General features: G+C 39.5%; 1 protein-coding gene across 1 annotated transcript; it reads right to left on the reverse strand.

The window, feature by feature from the left end:
- Positions 1–4075: 4075 nt before the first annotated feature.
- On the reverse strand, positions 4076–16353 carry LOC124113146 (neuronal acetylcholine receptor subunit alpha-10-like). Its single transcript, XM_046473395.2, has 6 exons — positions 15986–16353; positions 14992–15134; positions 13457–13501; positions 12629–12738; positions 7899–8437; positions 4076–5937 (listed from the first exon to the last, which is right to left on the reverse strand). The coding sequence occupies exons 1-6, from the start codon at positions 16041–16043 to the stop codon at positions 5549–5551; spliced, it is 1284 nt and encodes a 427-aa protein (XP_046329351.2). The 5' UTR covers positions 16044–16353; the 3' UTR covers positions 4076–5548.
- Between the last annotated feature and the right edge of the window lie 4686 nt (positions 16354–21039).

Consider the following 21039-nt stretch of genomic DNA (forward strand, 5'->3'; position numbering starts at 1 on the left):
TTCATGCACCCAGTGTGCGCACCAATCAATTAATATATTTACCCGTGTCTGCGGACAATATCGATTAACAGAACAAAGACATACGTATTTTATTTGAACATTGCCATGTTTTGTACACGTATTTGACCACTGTTTGATCCACTGGTAATCGCTTAGATGGTAATCCATGAACGTTGAAAACAGTATTATTAGACCTAATGATGAGTACATACAGACTCGAATTGACAAATGAAGAACAACCCAGTTAGTATTGTACTTTTAAGCCATTAGAACTGATCGATGGGAGTGAGCTGTGGGAATGGTTGGTTGGTTTGTTGTTTAACGCCGCACTCAACAATATTCCAGCTATATGACGGCGGTCTGTAAATAATCGAGTCTGGACCAGACAATCCAGTGATTGACATCATGCGCATCGCTTCATGCAATTGGGTTCGATGACATGCATCAACCAAGTCAGCAAGTCTGACCACCCGATCCCGTTAGTCGCCTCTTTAGACAAACATAGTCGCCTTTTACGGCAAGCATTGGTTGCTGAAGACCTATTCTAACCCGGAATGAAACCTCACCAGATAATGTTTTTTTCAAAACGTTAAATACAAAGCGTCAACGCCAGAGAAAACACAGTCACGATTATCGGGCGAAATAGATTCCACTGTGATGAAAAATATATGAATAGATCACTGAGAATTAGTGATGACACCAGGTGTTCACCGATATGAATAAGTGCGATAGGATACGGTTCAGTGGATACTCTGGTACATATCTGAAGGGTTATACTTTACCCAGCGTTTTTTGTTTTGTTTTGAGGTCGACTAATAAAATATCAGTTATCAAGAATACATGAAATGTGCAGTTAATAACACAAAGTTCCCTTTTAACCACAGTTACAACGATATTTGAGTAATATCAAAAGAAGACAACCAATCAATTCTTGCTCAATTCCCTGAATGAGTGTGATCTGTGATACAGCAGGAATCAGGCATCTTACCCACTCACTTTTGTGACCAATGGTTGAAAAACGACCTTGTTTAATATGTTGTTGCTGATGATGGAAGTTTCTTGTAACGTTTTGGTAATCTGCTGACAGAGAGGAATAAAAGATATGACTCGATAGTCCATTTTAAGAATCTATTTCTAAAACTAAGTACAGTAAACTACGGTTATAACGAACTCGAAGGGACCACTAATTTTAGTTCGTAATAACCGTAGTTCGTTATAAGCATATATACAGCATATATACATCAAATGGCCGGGACTAAAAAATAAGTTCGTTATATCCGTCAGTTCGTTATAAGCGTGTTCGTTATAAACGTAGTTTACTGTAGGCTGCTGACACTGGGTGTTGATTCTTGGGAGTTTGTTTTCCAGTGTAGGTTTGTTTATGGCAGTGAGAAAATATTTCATTCCAGAAATAATATTGCATTAGATGTATATGCATTTTGAAATAGCCGAGATCGATAATATTCTTTTTTCGTAGTTCCTATTTTGTTTAATGAGTACTTAGAAATGATATGTAAGTGCATTTTGAACTAACCAAGATCTATAACATTCCTTATGTGTATTGAAGTTATACAAATGCGCCTTCCATAAGAGTGAGTGAGTGAGTGAGTGAGTGAGTGAGTTAAAATTGATAATCACACCGGCAATATTTCAGCCATATCGTGACTAAATCAAGTTGTACAGTAATAATACATAAATATAGACATTAAAATCTGTCGACAAGGGACAGTAAAAATCAAAGGACAGTAAGGGTATCAGAGTTATAGATTTTAAACTGGTAAGTAACCATACAATTTTGACTATCCAGAACAATTCATTATAAAAATTGGCTAGAGATCACCAGCAACCAAAGTTAAGCCACCATACAAGGGACCACGGGGACTTACAGTACATCAGCTTCCTGCGTGGTACCCCAGCAGGATTTACACCATCCCTCTGGCAACTGGTTATTGTTAGAAAGTTTAAGCCAAAACATTTAAAAGCAACCAGTATTCCGCAATTAAAACCATGGAAAGTGAAAAATACTTTAAATGAAATGGGACTTTTGAACCTCTCACAGGGACAATTATTTTACGTTACTTCAACCCCCTTTGAAGGTACATCCACTAACAATCACAGTTATATAATCATTCTACCAAATTAAAATCACACACTTTTTACATTACATATGATCAAAATTTACCTTTTACCCAATTTCTTTTACAAATCCAAGAATTAAACGAGAACATACAGTAAAAAGAACCTTTATGGATGAAACGTGGAAATATATATCCGTTGTGATGGAAAAATCAATAGACAATACAATGTTTTTTGTCCTGATACCTTTGTTGTCAGAGTACGTATGTGTATTTAGGACAAGCCCAGATGTATGGTATGCTAAGTAATCCATAAACAGATAAAGGGTGGTAGATGAAACGAGGACCTGTGTCAATCGTCCCCATCACGCATGTGTGTTTTGACTTAATCTGTCGATTTGGATGTTTCAAACTGATCGCCTTCGGTTGGTATGGATTTGCGATCAAGAAACAATACCATAATCATTCCCTACCAATCATCCAACCAGTTCCAACAGGCGTAAAAGGATCATTAAGTTAGACCAAACATATGGCCAGTAGTTTTGTTCCAGAGGGACCAAGTTCCACATTTGTAGACATTAGCCCTCTGCTTCGTACGATGTTTCAGTGTCCATTGATGTCTATTGATATCCCAACATTTATAGTGGAGTGAACGAACCAACAAAGGAATTCTAAATTTAATTAAATTTATTTACGTTTCTAACATATTATCAGACGTTACTCATCAAATTAGAACATTACTACACAATACATACACTACATAGAACACACGTTGGAAACATGGAACATTTCTATCTTATGGTTGGTTGGTTTGCCGCCTCCCTCAGCATTATTCCAGCTGTATGACGGCGGTCTGTAAATAATCGAGTCTGGACCAGACAATCCAGTGATTAATATTATGAGCATCGATCCACGCAATTGGGATCGATGACATGCATCAACAAAGTCAGCGAGCCTGACCATCCGATCCCGTTAGTCGCCGCTTAAGACAAGCATGGGTTGCTGAAGACCTATAATTCTATCCCGGATCTTCTATCTTATGAACGAAGAAATACTTGAATGAGTGAGTTAAAATTTAACGTCGCATCGGCATTATTTCAGCCATATAGCGACGAGACAAAGTTGATGTAATCACAATTGAGTTATGTATGCAAAGTTATATTTAAAAACAATTTATGAAACATATTTGAGCATAACAATATTATATATATACAGAACACAGGCTATAGGCCACCGGTTACCAAAGCTAGGCCACCTCCCAAGGCTTATACTTGCAGAATCAATGAAAAGACTTAAGCATATAACTGTTAAAAATATAAGGTAAACGTGACTCCATTTTTGTTGATTTTCAACATAATGATGTATATTTGATGAACAAAATCAGTCACAACTAAAGACTACTACATTAGTTCCTATATTCAGAAACCTTTTCATTATCCTTTAATGGTGTTGCAAGTAATGTTAATATTAAAAATGTATTTCATAAGAAAAATCAACATAAAATAATATCTGCAGAACAACTATGACAAGACAGCCATTATATGACATGTAATATGACAGCCTTTGATCTAAACTGAGGAGCAAAAGCAACTATACCCATCAGTTGATTTTATCATATGTCTGATTTTCATTTCAAAATATCTTAAGTTAGCGATACTTCCCCAAAGTAACTGTATTGGGGCTTTGTCAGCACTCAAAGAATACTTCTACATGGTTTCATTTTTGAAATACCGTATTCGACGTAATAAGCTCCCAGGGCGCTCTCAAAATTAGAAATAGGGGGCTCTTATCAGAATATTATTTTGGTGGAAAAAAACAGAGTTGAAAGATAAATTTCGTGGTTTATGCTGACGGTCTCGACTGTTTATATACGACAGATATGTTTTTCCAGAATTTAACTGCCCATAATTAAGGGTGCATATAACACACGAGTGCGTATTATACACGAATAATTAAGTCTTGTGTACATTGATCAATCGGAAGAGGTGCTAATTGGGATTGTTCACTTGCCAATATATTAGCAAATATCGCCGTGGGCGCTGATTACGTCGACTACGGTAATAATTTGATTTAAAACTTGAAAGATTAAAGAGAACACACTCGCATAATACATACACAACCGCTGATGGGTATCGTAGACATATTTGAAATCAATAAATTTGCTTTTTCCCCGCACAATATTATAACAATTCAAATATGCTAGTGGTCATGTGGTTGCATATTTGTCTTTTATTCCAGTCTTCATTGAACCAATTATTTTTTACACAAAAATACCTATCAACAGATTACTTTTTACAAATTGTTGCAGGAATGAGTGATGATTACATAGACATTATCAAATTATCACCAGTGCTTTCAGTTTTCAATAACATAAAAAACAAACTTGGTATACTTTTTTTTCTCCCTGAGTTTACTTGTGTATGTACTGTAAGCTCAGCTGTTAAGGATATACGTTAACATTTTCTGATAAAGTTGATTGAACAAAGTGTGTTTTTCTCCCATTTCAATAAGCTTGTTTCAAGATGTCTCCATAATCCCTTATTATTAATCAATATTGATATTTACATGTTTCCTAACCAAGTCAATGCGAAAGGTCGAGGAGCTACCGCGTGTATTTATTCAAATAGCTAATTGTTTTCGCCATCAATATATCGACGACATTTATAGCCACCCTTTGATAATATAAACACGTGAGGCAGGATAAGCTGATCGTTTCGCGAAAAGCCCTGTGTCATCTTTATTTGATGGTGATTCATTAACATATGCTTATGATGAAGTGGGACTCGGACAATGAACTCTGTTTTCAGAGTCGATTTTTTATGAATATGGAAATAGTTTGGTCGCTATTATTTATGGTTCTAAACATTGCATTAGTGTTGCCCTGAAGTGTACTTCAGAAACGAGAATCGAAAAAAACGTTCAGCTGAGTATTTTACAGCAAAAGAATAATCCCACCCCGGGGATATTTACCAACAAATGAAATGGTCGGTGTTATCGTAGTATAACCAACACAATACGAGAGTAGGGTTATGGGCAACAAAATAGTTTACATGATTATTTATATAAGACATAAAACTTTCAAAGTGTACTGGTATTGCTACACGACTAGTGTGTATTGAGCAATATACTGCAGATACAGAAACAAAAAGATAATCGACAAAAATGGTTCGACAGGAACTTTTTTGTTTTGTTACAAGACGGGATAATACTTTGAAATCTATTGACGAAAGGTAATACCCCTGTTCCATTATTTTATACCCCAAAGTCAGCACTTACTTATGAAAATCGCCATCAACATATTTAAGATGTTAGGTTATTATAATTTTGTTTGTTGCTCAGCGCCAATAGTCAAGCTATGTGACGGTGGTCTGTAAATAATCTTAACCCTACAGCTTGGTACTTCGATTGCAATATCACTCACCTGTTTGCAAGCGCAAGACTCATCGTCAACCAACATTTACTCTCACATCCACTCATTGGGAAATCAGAAACCCGAATATAACTGACACCAATATAGTAAGACACAAGAAGCATGAGAAACAAATCTTATCAAGTCTACGAGCAATTTGGATCCATTTGTCACTTCCGGACACAGCATTCTTTTCTTCTTCACACGCTGACATTCCATTTGTGTTGTGATCATCTGGACACAACCCCACTGAGCTACCCGTAACACTTTGAAGGGACTCTCCTTTGGGTAGGTACTTCTTCTGTTCCCCTATGGCCACAAGCCTTTGGGACATCTTGGGAAACTTGGGAAATGTAACTTGAAAGTCAGAGGGCAGTTTGTGAACACATATGATGAGTCCATTGGCGACGACTGTGAGGATGCTGATAGTTGTTTGTAAGGAGGCATATATTACTGAAAAAATATATAAAAAATTGTATAGTGGTTTCGTTGATTTCCAAAAGGTTTTTGACAAAGTTTGGCGTATAGGTTTATGGAAAAGATTATAAGCACAAGGTATAGATGGAAAACTCATTTGTATTATTGTTAATATGAACGATGGCATTAAATCATGTGTGTGTTCAAACGGTGTATATTCAGAACAATTCCCTTGTCTTATTGGGGTCCATCAAGGAGAAAATCTGTCCCCAATATTGTTTTCATTGTTACTAAATGATCTGAAACCGTTTTTATATTCTCAAAACTGCCCTAGTGTTTCTATTCAATCTCAGTCACTTAATGGTCTGTTAGATCTCTCTGTTGTTTTGTTCGCATTACTATATGCAGATGATACAGTTTTGTTAGCTTTTTATCATCAAAGTTTACAAAATATGTTTGATATTTCTTCACTTTATGGAAGAAAATGGAGATTGCATATCAATACTAGTAAAACAAAAATTATAGTTTTTGGTGGTACAAAAAGAGACAAGAGTAAACATGTATTATTAAATTGCTCACCAATCGAATATGTCACTGATTATAAATATCTTGGAATTCACTTTACAAATAAAAACTCTTTCAAAACTTCTATAAAAGCAAATTGTGAATCTGCCACTAAGGCCATGTACTTTGTATTACGCAAAAGTAAAACATTTAATCTATCCATAAAATGTCAATTATATCTCTTCGATGCTATGGTAAAACCAATTCTATCATATGGTTGTGAAATCTGGGGTTTTGAAAATTGTAAACAAATTGAATCTATTCACCTTAACTTTCTACGTAAATTACTTCCCATTAAGAAAAGTACATCTTTATACATGTTGTATGGAGAACTTGGAAGAGTACCTTTAAGTAATTCTATCAAATGCCGAATGGTATGTTTTTGGGCTAAAGTCTTATCTGGCAAAGAACAAAAGTTATCAAGAATTCTATATCAAATGTTATACAATGAAGTCTTTACAAACAATAGCTGTAAAAAATGGATAAAATGTTTGGAAAGTATTTTCAATGAAACGGGCTTCAGTTTTTATTGGTTAAGCCAACAAGCAATTCCTCCTAATGTCCTTAAATCTATCATGTCGTTAAGATTATCTGATATAGCAACTCATACATGGAATGCAGAGATTACACATTCTTCTAAAGGTATCACATATCGCATATTTAAAACAGAAACTCGTCCTTAAAAACTTTTATTAGTTATCCCTTTCTCGTTGGCTGTAAAATTCCTTCTGTTTAGAACGTCATGCAACTATTTACCTATTGAACTAGGTAGGTGGCACAACATCCCTGTCAATGAACGAACGTGTAAACTCTGCGACATGAGCGATGTTGGTGATGAATTTCATTATATTTTTGTTTGTCCTTTTTATATATGTTCCAATTTCATATGCTAAAACCCCAAATATGTTTAAATTCAAAGAACTTTTTAATTGTAAAAAAAAAAATGTTATTAAGAAACTCTGTACATTCTGTAATGTCATTATGAAAACTGTTAAATCTTCCATGTAAACCATCCCGCCATCTTATGTATTTACTGTTTGCAAATTTGTACCTCATATGTCGAGGATCCCGGCCTGAGCGTAAATAAAGTTCTGTTCTGTTCTTTCTGTTAACGTCACTCATATGAGTGTCAATTAATGCAAATGTATGATCATCTTTAGTATATAATTATTGGCATTGTAATAGTTACATCCGGATGGTATCATTTCATTCCCCAGTGATTTTTCTGCAGGGAAAACAAACATCACGTGCCAAGTTCTCCTTAATCAATACGAGACATTTTAAGAGGTTGTAAAATACTGAATATACATTTTCCATAGGATATTACAGGAGTTTGTTTCCCGAGTGAAATTATTTTCACATTATCCGAGGTTAACCTATAAACCCAGCCAATTAAAACGAATCTTAAATTTGTTGCATATGTTTGTACATACCCATCAAAGAGACTGTATCGGACAACTTTGGCATCGCGTCGTTCATTGACCCAATGAATACCAAGTAGGACAACACCACAGTGATTGACAGAGTTATCTTCTCTCCACTCTCTACAGGTACTAAGAAGCTGATTGGACAGAGCAGAGGAAATGTCACCATTGGAAATATCATGATCATCCAATAGAATGCCGGACGTCTGCTGAGCACAATAGAGAAGCTTATCCCCACCAAATCATCGTCTGAAAATGTTGTCGGATAGCGAGCAAACATAACGGATGACCCTGCTATTGTGAACTCTCCATGTGGCACAAAAGCTGACATTTGGATCTTGTTGGATGAAACTGTAGTGTTCAAAAACCTGCTTGTTGTCATCCAGGGAAGAAAGTCAAAGGAACATGTCTGGGTGTCAAAGGGGTACTTTCTTATGTCAATTTTGCAGCTTGTTTCACTAACCATCCCTGGTTCCCAAGTGACCAAACCGCTGCTCCTAATGAATACGAGAGTGTCCGAGTTTCCTAAGACTCTTTTCGCAGAAACGCTGGTGAATAAAGATATTAAAAGTGTTTTAAAAAACAAACATTTTATTATGCGGTGAGTGAGTGAGTGAGTTAAAACCCGTGGAAATTACGGGTAAGTGTATAGGTCCAAGCAACTCGCGATATCTCTGATTAAAAGCTTGTGATTCTGCTGGAATCCTGGTTGCCGGTGTAAGCTGCTAAAATCTACCCCCAGAGTATACCTGAGTAGATTCTGGGAGCTCCCAGAATCTACCCCGGGGTATATTTTGGGGACTTCCCAGAATCTACCCCCAGGGGGTAAAATCTGGAAGTTCTCTATCCCGTTGTAGATAATAATAAATTGTTATCGAATCCAAAAATTCAAAATGTTATTTTAAACATAATATTATAAGGCGAAAATATGATTTCCGCTATGACGTCAAAACACTGGGGAGAAGTCCAATTACAATGGTTCGGAAATAGGGGTGTGCTTAACTTTTTTTCTTTGTGTGTAATTTGTTACATGGTTATTCTACGTACCTACTGTTCATAGGTCCATTATTGAGTGGTCACACTTAGGGTGCCGAAAAGCTAAATTTACCGACGTGAATTGGAGTCACCAAACTTGTTTACAACTTATTGCATGAAAATAGAACTGGCCTTATTTCGTACAACTCCCGATGATCTGATTTCGTTCAATAACAATCAAATAGCCAATCCCTTCCACTGATGTATCAACCTGAACATGAAATAAAGGAGACCAGTGAGACCGCCTCATCTGTTTCATATACTCTTCAAAAAAAAAGAAACTTGACACTGACTCTCAAAATGTAATATAATGCGATTGTTTCAAAATATGACACAGAAACCATAATTAAAACACTGTTTGAAGATCAATGTACACAATGTTCAAAACATTAATCGTGTCACCTAGACAGACACACGTACACGATACAGTTAATGTCAAAGGGGTACAGAAAATGTCAGTATCGGTTGTTCCCACCACGTGCATCAATCACCGCTTGACACCGACGACCCATAGATGCAATCAAGTTGTCAATAACACGCTGTTGGATGTGCTGCCATTCATGCTGAAGTGCATCAAGAAGCGCCGGAAGTGTTTGGGGCGGTGGATTCCTTCTGCGAACGCGTCGATCCAACTCGTCCCTCAGATGCTCAATCAGGGACAAATCTGGTGACCGGGCTGGCCAAGGTAATGTCTGGATGTTGTTGTGCTGTAAGAAGTCCTGACAAACACGTGCAATATGCGGTCGGGCGTTGTCCTGCTGGAACTGTCCGCCATGAACGTTGACGTGAGGAAGAACGTAAGGCTGTAGGATCAAGTCTCTGTAACGAACACCTGTAAATGCACGAGAGGCGCCCTACCACCGTGATGAATTCCGGCCCATACCATGACACTCCCGCCGCCAAATGGGACAACCCGCTGCACACAGTTGGGGGCGTAACATCACCCCGACGTCTGTAGACACGTGCTCGTGTGAGTAGGAAACAGTAAGTGAGTCAGTAAACAGTACATTTCTCCACCTTGCACGTGACCATCTAACCCTCTGTTGGCACCAAAGCAGACGGTCCGCCAGATGACGTGGGGTCAATACATGACGTCGAACAGGTCTTCGTGCAAAAAGTCCAGCCTCCCTCAGTCTGTTGCGTACCGTTTGATCTGATATTCTGCGTACCCCAGGGATCTGTGTGGTTGTAGACGTGGCTGTGGTAGTGCGGTCTCGGAGGTGTCGCAGCCGGATGTATCGATCTTGTGCTTGGGTTGTCACCCTTGGTTTTCCTGACCTTGGTCTGTCGTCAACTCTGTTGGTGTTGTTGTATCGGTCCACAGTGCGGAGATGTCTGTCTGGATACGCCAAAGTGCCTGGCCACTTATTGCTGAGTTTCTCCAGCTTGTAATCTCCCAATGGCGTTGTTCCGTTGAGCTGCATTCAGTCTTGGCATTCTGTCACCGCCTCTACTGCCGTTATAAGGACTGTATGAACAGCCGTTGATGTGGATTTTTATACCCATTCAGCAGGGGGGCCTGCATGCCTAAATGCAGGATCCTGTGCTACACGTTTTTTACAGGCGGTTGCGTTTGGATGAAGCTATAAAATTGATCCCCAAACGCTACGTTTATGTGCTTTGCATGTGTTTTCGCGAATTATAGACACATCATCTTTCTGTTTGACTTATTTGGTTCTCATTTAATGTAATTATTTTAGATATTTGGCAAAAAGTGGTTTTACATCTATGTCAAGTTCCTTTTTTGAAGAGTATATTTAGATTTAAGCATAAAGATTCAGAGTGACAAAACATTCTCCACATGACAAGAGGGATGACTTCAACATTCCAATAGTCATCTTTCCCTTCATGTCGAGCAATATTCCAGCAGCTCCAGCATTTGGGGTTTACATTTCACAACTTTTGGAATACAATAAAGCATGGTCTTTCTACCAAGATTTCAAAGAGCGGCATACGACTTTTGCTCATAGTTACTCGAGGTTACAACATTCAAGGCCTCAGTAAAGCTTTCAAAATGTTTTATGGTAGACATGTGGAGGACATTTCCAAATTTGACGCATCAGTGACAAAATATATGTCCGATGCAATTCCCTGTGTTGACTTGTACCATATGTTCCCATGTTTTTTTAAGGTGAACAATTAACTTGCCTTTGCATGTGTATGTGAGGCGTGCCATCGGTGGGACAGGATACGCTCACCTTTTCGCAAACACCTGGTATCATTACTATTTGATAGTGACTCAAAAACACATGCGACCCGTGAAGATTCCGGGGTAGAATAGGTCTTCAGCAACCAATGCTTGTCGTAAAAGGCGACTAACGGGTTCGGGTGGTCAGGCTCGCTGACTTGGTTGATGCATGTCATCGATCCCAATTGCGTGGATCGATGCTCATGATATCAATCACTGGATTGTCTGATCTAGACTCGATTATTTACTGACCGCCGTCATATAGCTGGAATATTGCTAAGTGCGGCGTTAAACCAACCAACCAACCAACCAACCAACCAAAAACATATGCTCATTTAACGACGCACTCAGCAGTATTCCAGCTATATGACGGCGGTCTGTAAATAATCGAGTCTGGACCAGACAATCCAGTAATTAATATCATGAGCATCGATCCACGCAATTGGGATTGATGACATGCATCAACCAAGTCAGCGAGTCTGACCACCCTTTTACTACAAGCATAGTCACCTTTTCCAGCAAGCATGGGTTGCTGAAGACCTATTCTACCCCGGAATCTTCACGGGTCTTGATCAAGGTTCACACTCAAGGCCTCAGTGAATCTTTCAAAAAGTTTTATGGTAGCTTTGGGGAGGGTATTTCAGAATTTGTTTCATCAGTGACCAAAATGATGTCCGCAGCTATTCCCTGTTTTGACTTGTACCGTATGATCCCGTGTTTTGTCAGGTGAACAATTGATTTTTGCATGTGTTTCTGATGTAACCGGTATTTGATAGTGATTCATGAACACTTTCTCATGGTACGGTCGGAATACTACAATTGGCCCTGCTATTGGCAGAGGTTTCTTATGAATATGGAAAGGGTTTTGACGCTGTTATTTATATATTTATCCTAAAAAACTACCCCCAAGGTTGAACGCTATTGATTGATGGTTGGTTTGTTGGGTTGTTGTGTTAACCTATTCTACCCCTGATCTTCACGGGTCTGACCGCTATTGACTATTATAAAATGCTTTGACAATTGTTATTCTTGGGATCCTGTAAAATAAGTCGACAGGAGTAGTAGTAGAGCTTGAAATTAAACCAACGTTTAAATTATCAATATGGAAAGTAACATTTGGGTCCATGAATTTACAACGACTCCTGAACGACGATAGATCAAGTTATCAAGTCCAAGAAACTAAAATTCCACACAAACCACGAATCAAACCAATTTTTGAAATATTAAATAAATAGCATTTGGGCCCATGAACTTATAAAGACTCAAACGATACATGGAGTTATAAAGTCCGAGTTACTTAGTTTCATTGTAATAAACAGTATGGTAAAGAAGTTTTTACAATGCCTAAATTGACACAACGTGAACCAATTAGCATGGGAACGTTGTGCCCGGTTGAGCTTATGCATGATTTCCCTTTACAAATTGGTTCAGTAAATACCACCCACTTATCCAAATGATGTCCTCTACAGTCTAGAAATAATGACAGTTGTCCGTACGCATCCCTGGTTGTACATACTCATTGTCAATGACGTAGTCGGGGAGCCAGATCTTCGTCTGTGGCACAGTAATGAAGTCGAGATCTCCGTATTGGCTGGCGTTCCAGGAGAGCAGCATATCATGCCATGTCTGTGGGTTTAAAAAATAATAAAATTGTCATCTTATTAAAGTTTATCATACTTTTAACAACGTCACAAATATGTTTTACTCATGCATTTAATGTCACATCTTTACATTCACAAAGGTCTTAGGTTTCACATATTGTGGGGGCTGAACCACAGTTTATCTAGTGTAGTAAAAAGATAATGTTAAAAGCCATTTGGCAAGCCATTTGCTGCTCCAGCCTTTGGTGTTTACATTTCACAATTTTTGAGATACATTCGAGCAGGCTCTTACTACCAATATTTCAAAGAGCGTCATATGCTCCGAAGTTGTTTGATCAAGGTTACAACACTCAAGGCCTCAGGAAAGCTTTCAAAAAGTTTTAAAGTGGACATGTGGAGGACATTCCCAAACTTGACGCATCAGTGACAAAACTTATGTCCGGTGCAATTCCCTATTTTAACTTGCGCCATATGTTCCTGTGTTTTATTAGGCGAACAATTGACTTGCCTTTGCATGCGTTTGTGAGGGGCGCCATCGTTAGGGCAGGATACGCTCACCTTTTCGCGAGCACATGGTATCATCACTATTTGATAGTGATAAGTAGACACAAGCTCATGCTGTGATCGGAATCGTTCATTCTGCTCTTGGCAGAGGGTTTTATTGCTGTTAATTAAACAGCAAACAAAAGCTTGTTTTAGGGTCATCTTGTTTCATATCATTTTTGAAAAAGATGTATACTTACAAGACTAAGCCACCCATTCCATTTCAGTTTTTGACTTTTCAGATCCTGAAATATGAAAATCAAACCAGCCCTTTCTTATTCGTGCATGCTTGTTGAATGAACGTTATGCGAGTTAACCTGGATACCACGCGATTGGTCTGTTATGTGACTGCAAATATTAGTTTGTCTGAAACGGGTATATGGCAGTTTACGCTCACCTTTTCGCAAACACCTGGTATCATCCTTAGTTGATGGTGATTCATGAACACATGCTCATGATATAGTCAGAATAGAGTGAGTCAGTTAAAATTTAACGTCGCATCGGCATTATTTCAGCCATATAGCTACGAGACCAAGTTAATATATTTACAATTTAGTTATTAATGCAATTTTTCATTTAAAAACAAGTTTGGGAACATATTTGAGAATAATACATTTAGAAACAATTTATGAAACATATTTGAGCATAACAATATTATATATATAATGGACTGCTTTTAGACTTCTTATGGTAATGAAAAGGGGTTTGTGGCTTTAATTATAGCATTCACTCATGACGTCGAAGAACCAGGTGCTATCCCCGACATGGTGTAATATTGATGTTTTACTGCAAATAGTGAGAAGCATTGGGCCTGTTGAATATGTTATACAGTAATGGGTGACCCGTGAAGATTCCGGGGTAGAATAGGTCTTCAGCAACCCATGCTTGCCGTAAAAGGTGACTGAGCTTGTCGTAAAAGGCGACTAACGGGATCGGGTGGTCAGGCTCGTTGACTTGGTCGATGCATGTCATCGATCCCAATTGTGTGGATCGATGCTCAAGATATCAATCACTGGATTGTCTGGTCCAGACTCGATTATTTACAGACTGCCGTCATATAGCTGGAACATTGCTGAGTGCGGCGTTAAACAACAAACCAACCAACCAACAGTCATGGGTAAATATATATAATAGTTCTTAGGTTCCAATATGTACATTGACAGTTTTTTCCTCATTACTACATCGTTACTTGACATAAGCAAAACACATTTCTCAATATGAGGGTAACGGATATGCTATTAATCTATGAACTGTTAAACAACAGCGTTGAACAAAAAAAAAAATAGTAGCAAAGATATTGCTTCATTGATCATTTGAGTAAAGTAAGAACTATGTGTGTAATTCCTTACCCTTCACTAAAAAGACAGCCATTTTACAAAAGTTTTGTCAGCAATGTTATTCAAATATTTTCTCTGCCGTGAAGATTCGGGGTACAATAGGTCTTCAGCAACACATGCTGGCTGTAACATGCGACTATGCTTGTCGTAAGAGGCGGCAAACGGTTCGGGTGGTCAGACTCGCTGACTTGGATGATGCATGTCATCATATCCCAATTGTGAGGATCGAGTGGTCAGGCTCGCTGACTTGGTTGATGCATGTCATCAATCCTAATTGCGTTATTATCTAACGTTGATGGCTCTTGTAACAGTAAATGAATCTTGTGAATCTTTCTCTATTTCATGCAAATAATGTAACTAGTACTTTGAACATATATTATGCAAACATAATTATTTACCAGGGAATCGATGCTGGTAAGAGAAAACAGCATATCCATTTGAATTGGTTCTTCATGGCTGTGAACGGGGCGAACGTATCTGTCATATCCATCAAAGATCTGCTTCTTCACCTGTATGATGTCCCCCGGGCTAGCGCCTCTGACTGGAACAAAGTACTCACATCACTGTAAGCATTTAAGTACCATGCAAAGTCGAGAAGGAGACAGGGTATCAAAGCTAGGCCAAAACATTGCAGTCATCATCAGTGTTTGTTTGTCTGTTGTTTAACGCCGCACTAAGCAATAATACAGCTATATGATGGCGGTCTTTAAATAATCGAGTCTGGAGCAGGCAATCCAGTGATTGACATCATGAGCATCGATCCACGCAATTGGGATGCGATGACATGCATCATCCAAGTCAGCGAGCCTGACCACCCGATCCCATGAGTCACCTCTTATGACAAGCATAGTCGCTTTTTACGGCAAGCATGGGTTGCTGAACACATATAATTCTACCCCGGATCTTCACGGGTCGATTGATATATGTGAAACTGAGACATTGTGTTATTAGGGAATAATTACCAGCTGATTGACTGTTTGTTGTTTAACGTCGCACTTAGCAAAGTTTCAGCTTTATGACGGTGGTCTGTAAATATTTGAATCTGAACCAGACAATCCAGTGGATGACATCATGAGCATCGATCCACGTAATTGGTATACGATGACATGCAACCAACCAAATATCCGAGTCTGAACCGCCGATACATTTAGTCGCTTCTTACAACAAGCATACCTACACATACCTACACATTTACCCGTAATTTCCACGGGTTTTGACAGCTGGAAATTTGAATCCCTCTCACTCAACAGCTAAAACTTGAGAATGCAAAACGACAAAATGATGTTTGAATGGATGTCTGAATACAGCATTTGGATAAGGAAGGGATATCAAAGATACTTCGTTGACTATGATCTACATTAATGAATTCGTCAGATTATAGGGAATACTTACCACACAAACGATGTAAACCACAGAACAGACAAGCTAGAAGTAGGCGCCACATTTCCATCGTGTCTTCAGGTGCTTTTCTAATATTCGCTTCCTCGTGGTTCCATAACGAACGAATAATGAAAGGTCTCTGTGACCATTACAACAAAAAATGTCTATTCCGTCAGATGAACATTTGCTTTCAGTTCGTTCATATACGCATTCGATTCTCATTTGTTTGCACGGTGTCTCTTGTGGCCGTATCCAGTATTTATTGACTTCAACATATTGATCCAACAGAGGGAGTATTACTGACACCAACAATATAATCCTTCGCACTAAACATACATTATTAGCGATTCCAATGAGTCCACAGAATCCAATAAAAACACCAGTAAATGTATAAAGATTTATTGTCAGCGTCATTCGCATCATTCCTGACGGTTGCTGTCGTGTATTGGCAAATGTATTTAGCGGTTGTCCATTCAGGAGTTATGCCGCCTTGAATGAATTATGGGATGTCAGGGTCGAGCACGTGAGCACGACCGCGAAACGTGAAAACGCGTAGCTCACTCGAAGAATAGAGTTCGTTCAATTGTGACAACGGCCACGTTACATGACATTGTGTCAGAAGTGGACTGTCAACGATAGGTATGGCCAAATTTCATCCACCAGAGAACTATAATTTCACGAAGCCCGCAGAATGGCCTGACTGGCGACAGCCGTTATCGCGATTTCGTATCGCCACGAAACTGAAAGGGCGGTCGGGTAGCCTTGTGGTTAAAGCGTTCGTTCGTCACGCCGAAGACCCGACTTCGATTCCCGACATGGGTACAATGTGTGAAGCCAATTTCTGGTGACCCCCGCCGTGATATTGCTGGAATATTGCTGAAAGCGGCGTAAAACCATACTCACTCACTCACTCACCCTCACTCACGAAACTGAACAAGGAGTCAGAGGATGTACAAGTCTCATCATTAGTGTATGCCATGGGAAAGGAAGCAGACACAATTCTGACCTCTTTTACATCGGGAGCTGATGAGGACCAGACTTATAATAATATTGTCAAAAAGTTTATTGCAGTTTTAATTCTAAAGCGGAATATCTTTCACGAACGTGCCAAATTCTATCAACGCTTGCAGAAACAGGGAGAGAGTGCGGAGTATTTTATTAAGAACTTAAATGAAGTAACTGAACAGTGATATTTCGGTGACAAGAAAGGGGAAGCAGTCAGGGCCAGAATAGTTATCGTCATTCTCGGTAAGGAAGGGTCAGAGAAAATGCAGCTGAAACCTAATCTAAAACTTAAGATGCAAAACAAATTGCTCGACAGTTTGAATTGATCAAATCACAGATTAAGGACCAGGACAACAGTTGGAAAGACTTAGGGGAGCTAAGAAGTCGCTCTGAGCCAACAAAAGGAGTCAGTCATTCACAAGGTTCACGAGGTGGAAGGACTTATCCTGGTTTCCATGGAAATCCTGGATTTGGTGGCAAGAGTCGTTACCATAGTGGTTGGTTGGTTTGTTTTAACGCCGCACTTAGCAATATTCCAGCTATATGACGGCGGTCTGTAAATAATCGAGTGTGGACCAGACAATCAAGTGATTGATATCATGAGCATCGATCCACACAATTGGGATCGATGACATGCATCAACCAAGTAGGCTCGCCTGACCACCCGATCCCATTTGTCGCTTTTTTACGACAAGCATAATCGCCTTTCACGGCAAGGATGGGTTGCTATAGACCTATTCTAACCCGGATCTTTACGGGCCCGTTACATCCGTTACCATAGTGACGGATATTGGCAGAGGCAATCTACAGATGTCAAACAATGTGGACGTTGTGCTCGTCATCATATTGGTAGGAGATGTCCTGCGTCAGGAAAATATTTCTTCCTTGGACCTGTGGACTGTGATGATTCAGAGTAACCATGGTACGTAAAATTAAGGATTCAAGACACCTGTGTGGTTCTGAAGATTGACACTGGTGCTGATACGACAGTGATCAATGAGGAAACTTATAAGAAACTAAACATTGTTCCAAAGTTGGAGAACGCAACAACAAAATCGTGCGGTATTGGGGAAAAATTGAATACCTTGGCGAGGTCTGTCCACCTACATCATACAGAGGGGACATTTGCAGGTTCCGTGTTGTTGTCATCAGGGGACATGGGAACTTACTTCGGAAGAGATGTTTGTAAGAAAATGGGACTGACAGAGTATGTAGCATAGATTTCCAGTGACTTATTTGGCACACATGGATTGCTGGATTGTGATGCAGTTAAAATCAAGTTGCGAGAAGATGCTCAGCCATACTCAATTTCCACAACACGTTGAATTCCATTTCCGCTTTTGGGAAGAGTGGAACAGGAGTTAAAGCAAATGATAGATACTGACATAGAAGAAGTGAAAGAGCCAATGAAATGGTGTGCGCCTATGGTTCCAGTATGGAAAGCTCAGGACAGATAAGGGTATGTGTAGATCTGAAAATCTGTTGGATCTGTTGAGCGTGAGAGATTCATGGTTCCAACTTTGGAGAATAATGCACCCAAGTTATCTGGTTCGACAATTTTCACAACCCTTGATGCCGCAACTGGATTTTATCAAATTCCATTGCACAAAGACGATCAGAAGAACTTTTATGACAACGTTAGGGCGTTACTGCTTCAAGAGAGTACCTTTCGCCAGCACCTGAGATACTTCAGAGACCTAATGTCAGAACTGCTGTCGAACCATCAGGGTACAGAAGCAATTATGGACGATATCCTTATTCACTGAAAGGATCAGGAGGACCATGATGAGCATCTCACACGTGTCCTAGAAACTGTCAGAAAGTCAGGCCTAATGTTGAACAAAAAATAGTGCAAAGTGTCACAGGAAGAAAATTCCTATTTCAGACACAAAATGAACAAGGACGATATGAGTCCTGACCCTGCCAAGGTGGCAGCCATATGCAATCTGAAACCCTCGACCGACATCAAGGAACTTCGAAGGATAATAGGCATGGTGAACTATCTAGGCAAGTTCTTACCAGATCTGGCTTCCACGATGAAGCCACTGACAGAGCTGTTGAGAGGTGACTGTGTGGGGGCGAGGGGCCCAAATCAAGAGGCGTGATTTGCCAAGATTAAAACAGCCATCACAAGTTCACCCGTTCTAGCCTTCTATGATCATTCATTGCCAATAATAGTTGCTGCAGATGCCAACAGCTATTGACTCGGTGCTTCACTTTTTCAATTGCATGGTGACAAACTGAAGCCGGTCGCCTTTGCGTCTCGTTCACTAACTGGGGCTGAACTGAAGTACGCCCAGATTGTGAAAGAGTACCCGGCTCGTACTTGGGCTTGTGAAAATTTTGAGCGCTACTTAGTTGGACTCAATGATTTCAAAATCCAAACAGACCCCAGACCACTAGTTCCCTTAATGAACAGCCATGACCTGGACAGAGTCCCACTGAGATGCCAGTGTCTACTGATGAGGCTGAAACGATTTAATGCTACAGTAAATAGACATAAAAGATAAAGTCAGTCTGAGTTCTGTATCACTAGCAAACCAACACAATGCAGGGAGTCTCTCATTACGACTCTGCCCGATCTTCCCTGGCAGAAGACTGCAGCTGATCTAAACCATGTGCAAGATTAGAATTATCTTGTAGTGACTGACTACTAATCACGATACACTGAGAGTGCTCACTTGAGCAACATGTCAAGCAAACAAGTCATCGGAAAGATGAAAGCAATGTTCGCACGATGGGGAGTGCCAGAGGAACTGGTGCGTGACAATGGCACACAGTTTGTGTCGTCTGACGTCAGAGAATATAACTTTACAGGACAACATGAAGCCAGCACTACCCTAGCGCGGTGAAAATAGAAAAAAGGATCTTACAACAAAACGACCCATACTTGGCTCTTTTAGGCAAGCATTGGTTGCTGAAGACTTACTCTAACCCGGACCTTCACGTATCTATGACATTATTATCCCCCGCCACGAAGTGGAAGGGGGATATAGGAATGGGTGCCGTCCGTCCGTCCTTCCATCCTACCGTCCGTCACATTTCGTTTCCGGAGCAGATCTTGAAACCCGTACTATATTTCTCCACCAAACTTGGCACAAAGATAGCTCTAGTGGTGAACTAGTGCCTTTTGATAGTTTGGGATTTAATTAATTTATTTGAGTTTCCATGGCAACGACTTTGAATTAGACTGAAAATAGCGGTAGTCCTCGTTTCCGAAGCAGATCTTGGAAACTGTACCATTTTTCTTCACCATATTTGGCACATTGATAGGTCTAGTGGTGAACTGGTGCCTTTGATAATTATGGATTTTTTTTAAAAGTTATTTTTCTAGTTTCCATGGCAACGACTTTGAATTAGACCGAAAATGGCGGTAGTCCTAGTTACCGGAGCAGATCTTGAAAATCGTACCATATTTCTTCACCAAACTTGGCGCATAATGTCATCTCACAGAATTGAAAACATTTCCTTTCTTGTTGGTAAGTTCTGTATTGCTTGACTGTATGTTCCTCCAAAAGTGTCATGACACAGTTGTTGCATTCACTGACTAACTTCATGCAGAAACACAACTCATTACAAATACAACAGTGTAACTGATCTTAAACCTACTCAACTGTATAAACACTATATATTCTTGTCAACCATACTCTGTACTTCACTTGCTTGATAACGGTGTCAGAACCTACACCGAAACCATCGCTCCTAATTGTAATAAAGAAGTTGTTCGTCCATATGTCTCATCCTTACTCATTACAAATTCAGTTACATATTCTATCATAAACTACAACTACAGATGGCAAACAACATCAGTAACAACTTTTTTTAGTGCTGCAATTAGGCCATTTAAAAAAGGTCCAGTGAACATAGTTCACAGGAGCTAATGCATTGCACACAACCGGACATGTCTTATTGGCGGGGGATGTGAGTATTTCATGCTTGTTTAACTCAGGAACAAAAAACTGCTGGGCAAAAGAAAGTACAGCAATATTCCAGGTATATGACGGCGGTCTGTAAATAATCGAGTCTGGACCAGTGAGTGACATCATGAGCATCCATCCAGG

The sequence above is a fragment of the Haliotis rufescens genome, unplaced genomic scaffold, assembly GCF_023055435.1.
Source record: "Haliotis rufescens isolate VD_foot unplaced genomic scaffold, xgHalRufe1.0.p SCAF_17, whole genome shotgun sequence".
Lineage (NCBI taxonomy): Eukaryota > Metazoa > Mollusca > Gastropoda > Lepetellida > Haliotidae > Haliotis > Haliotis rufescens.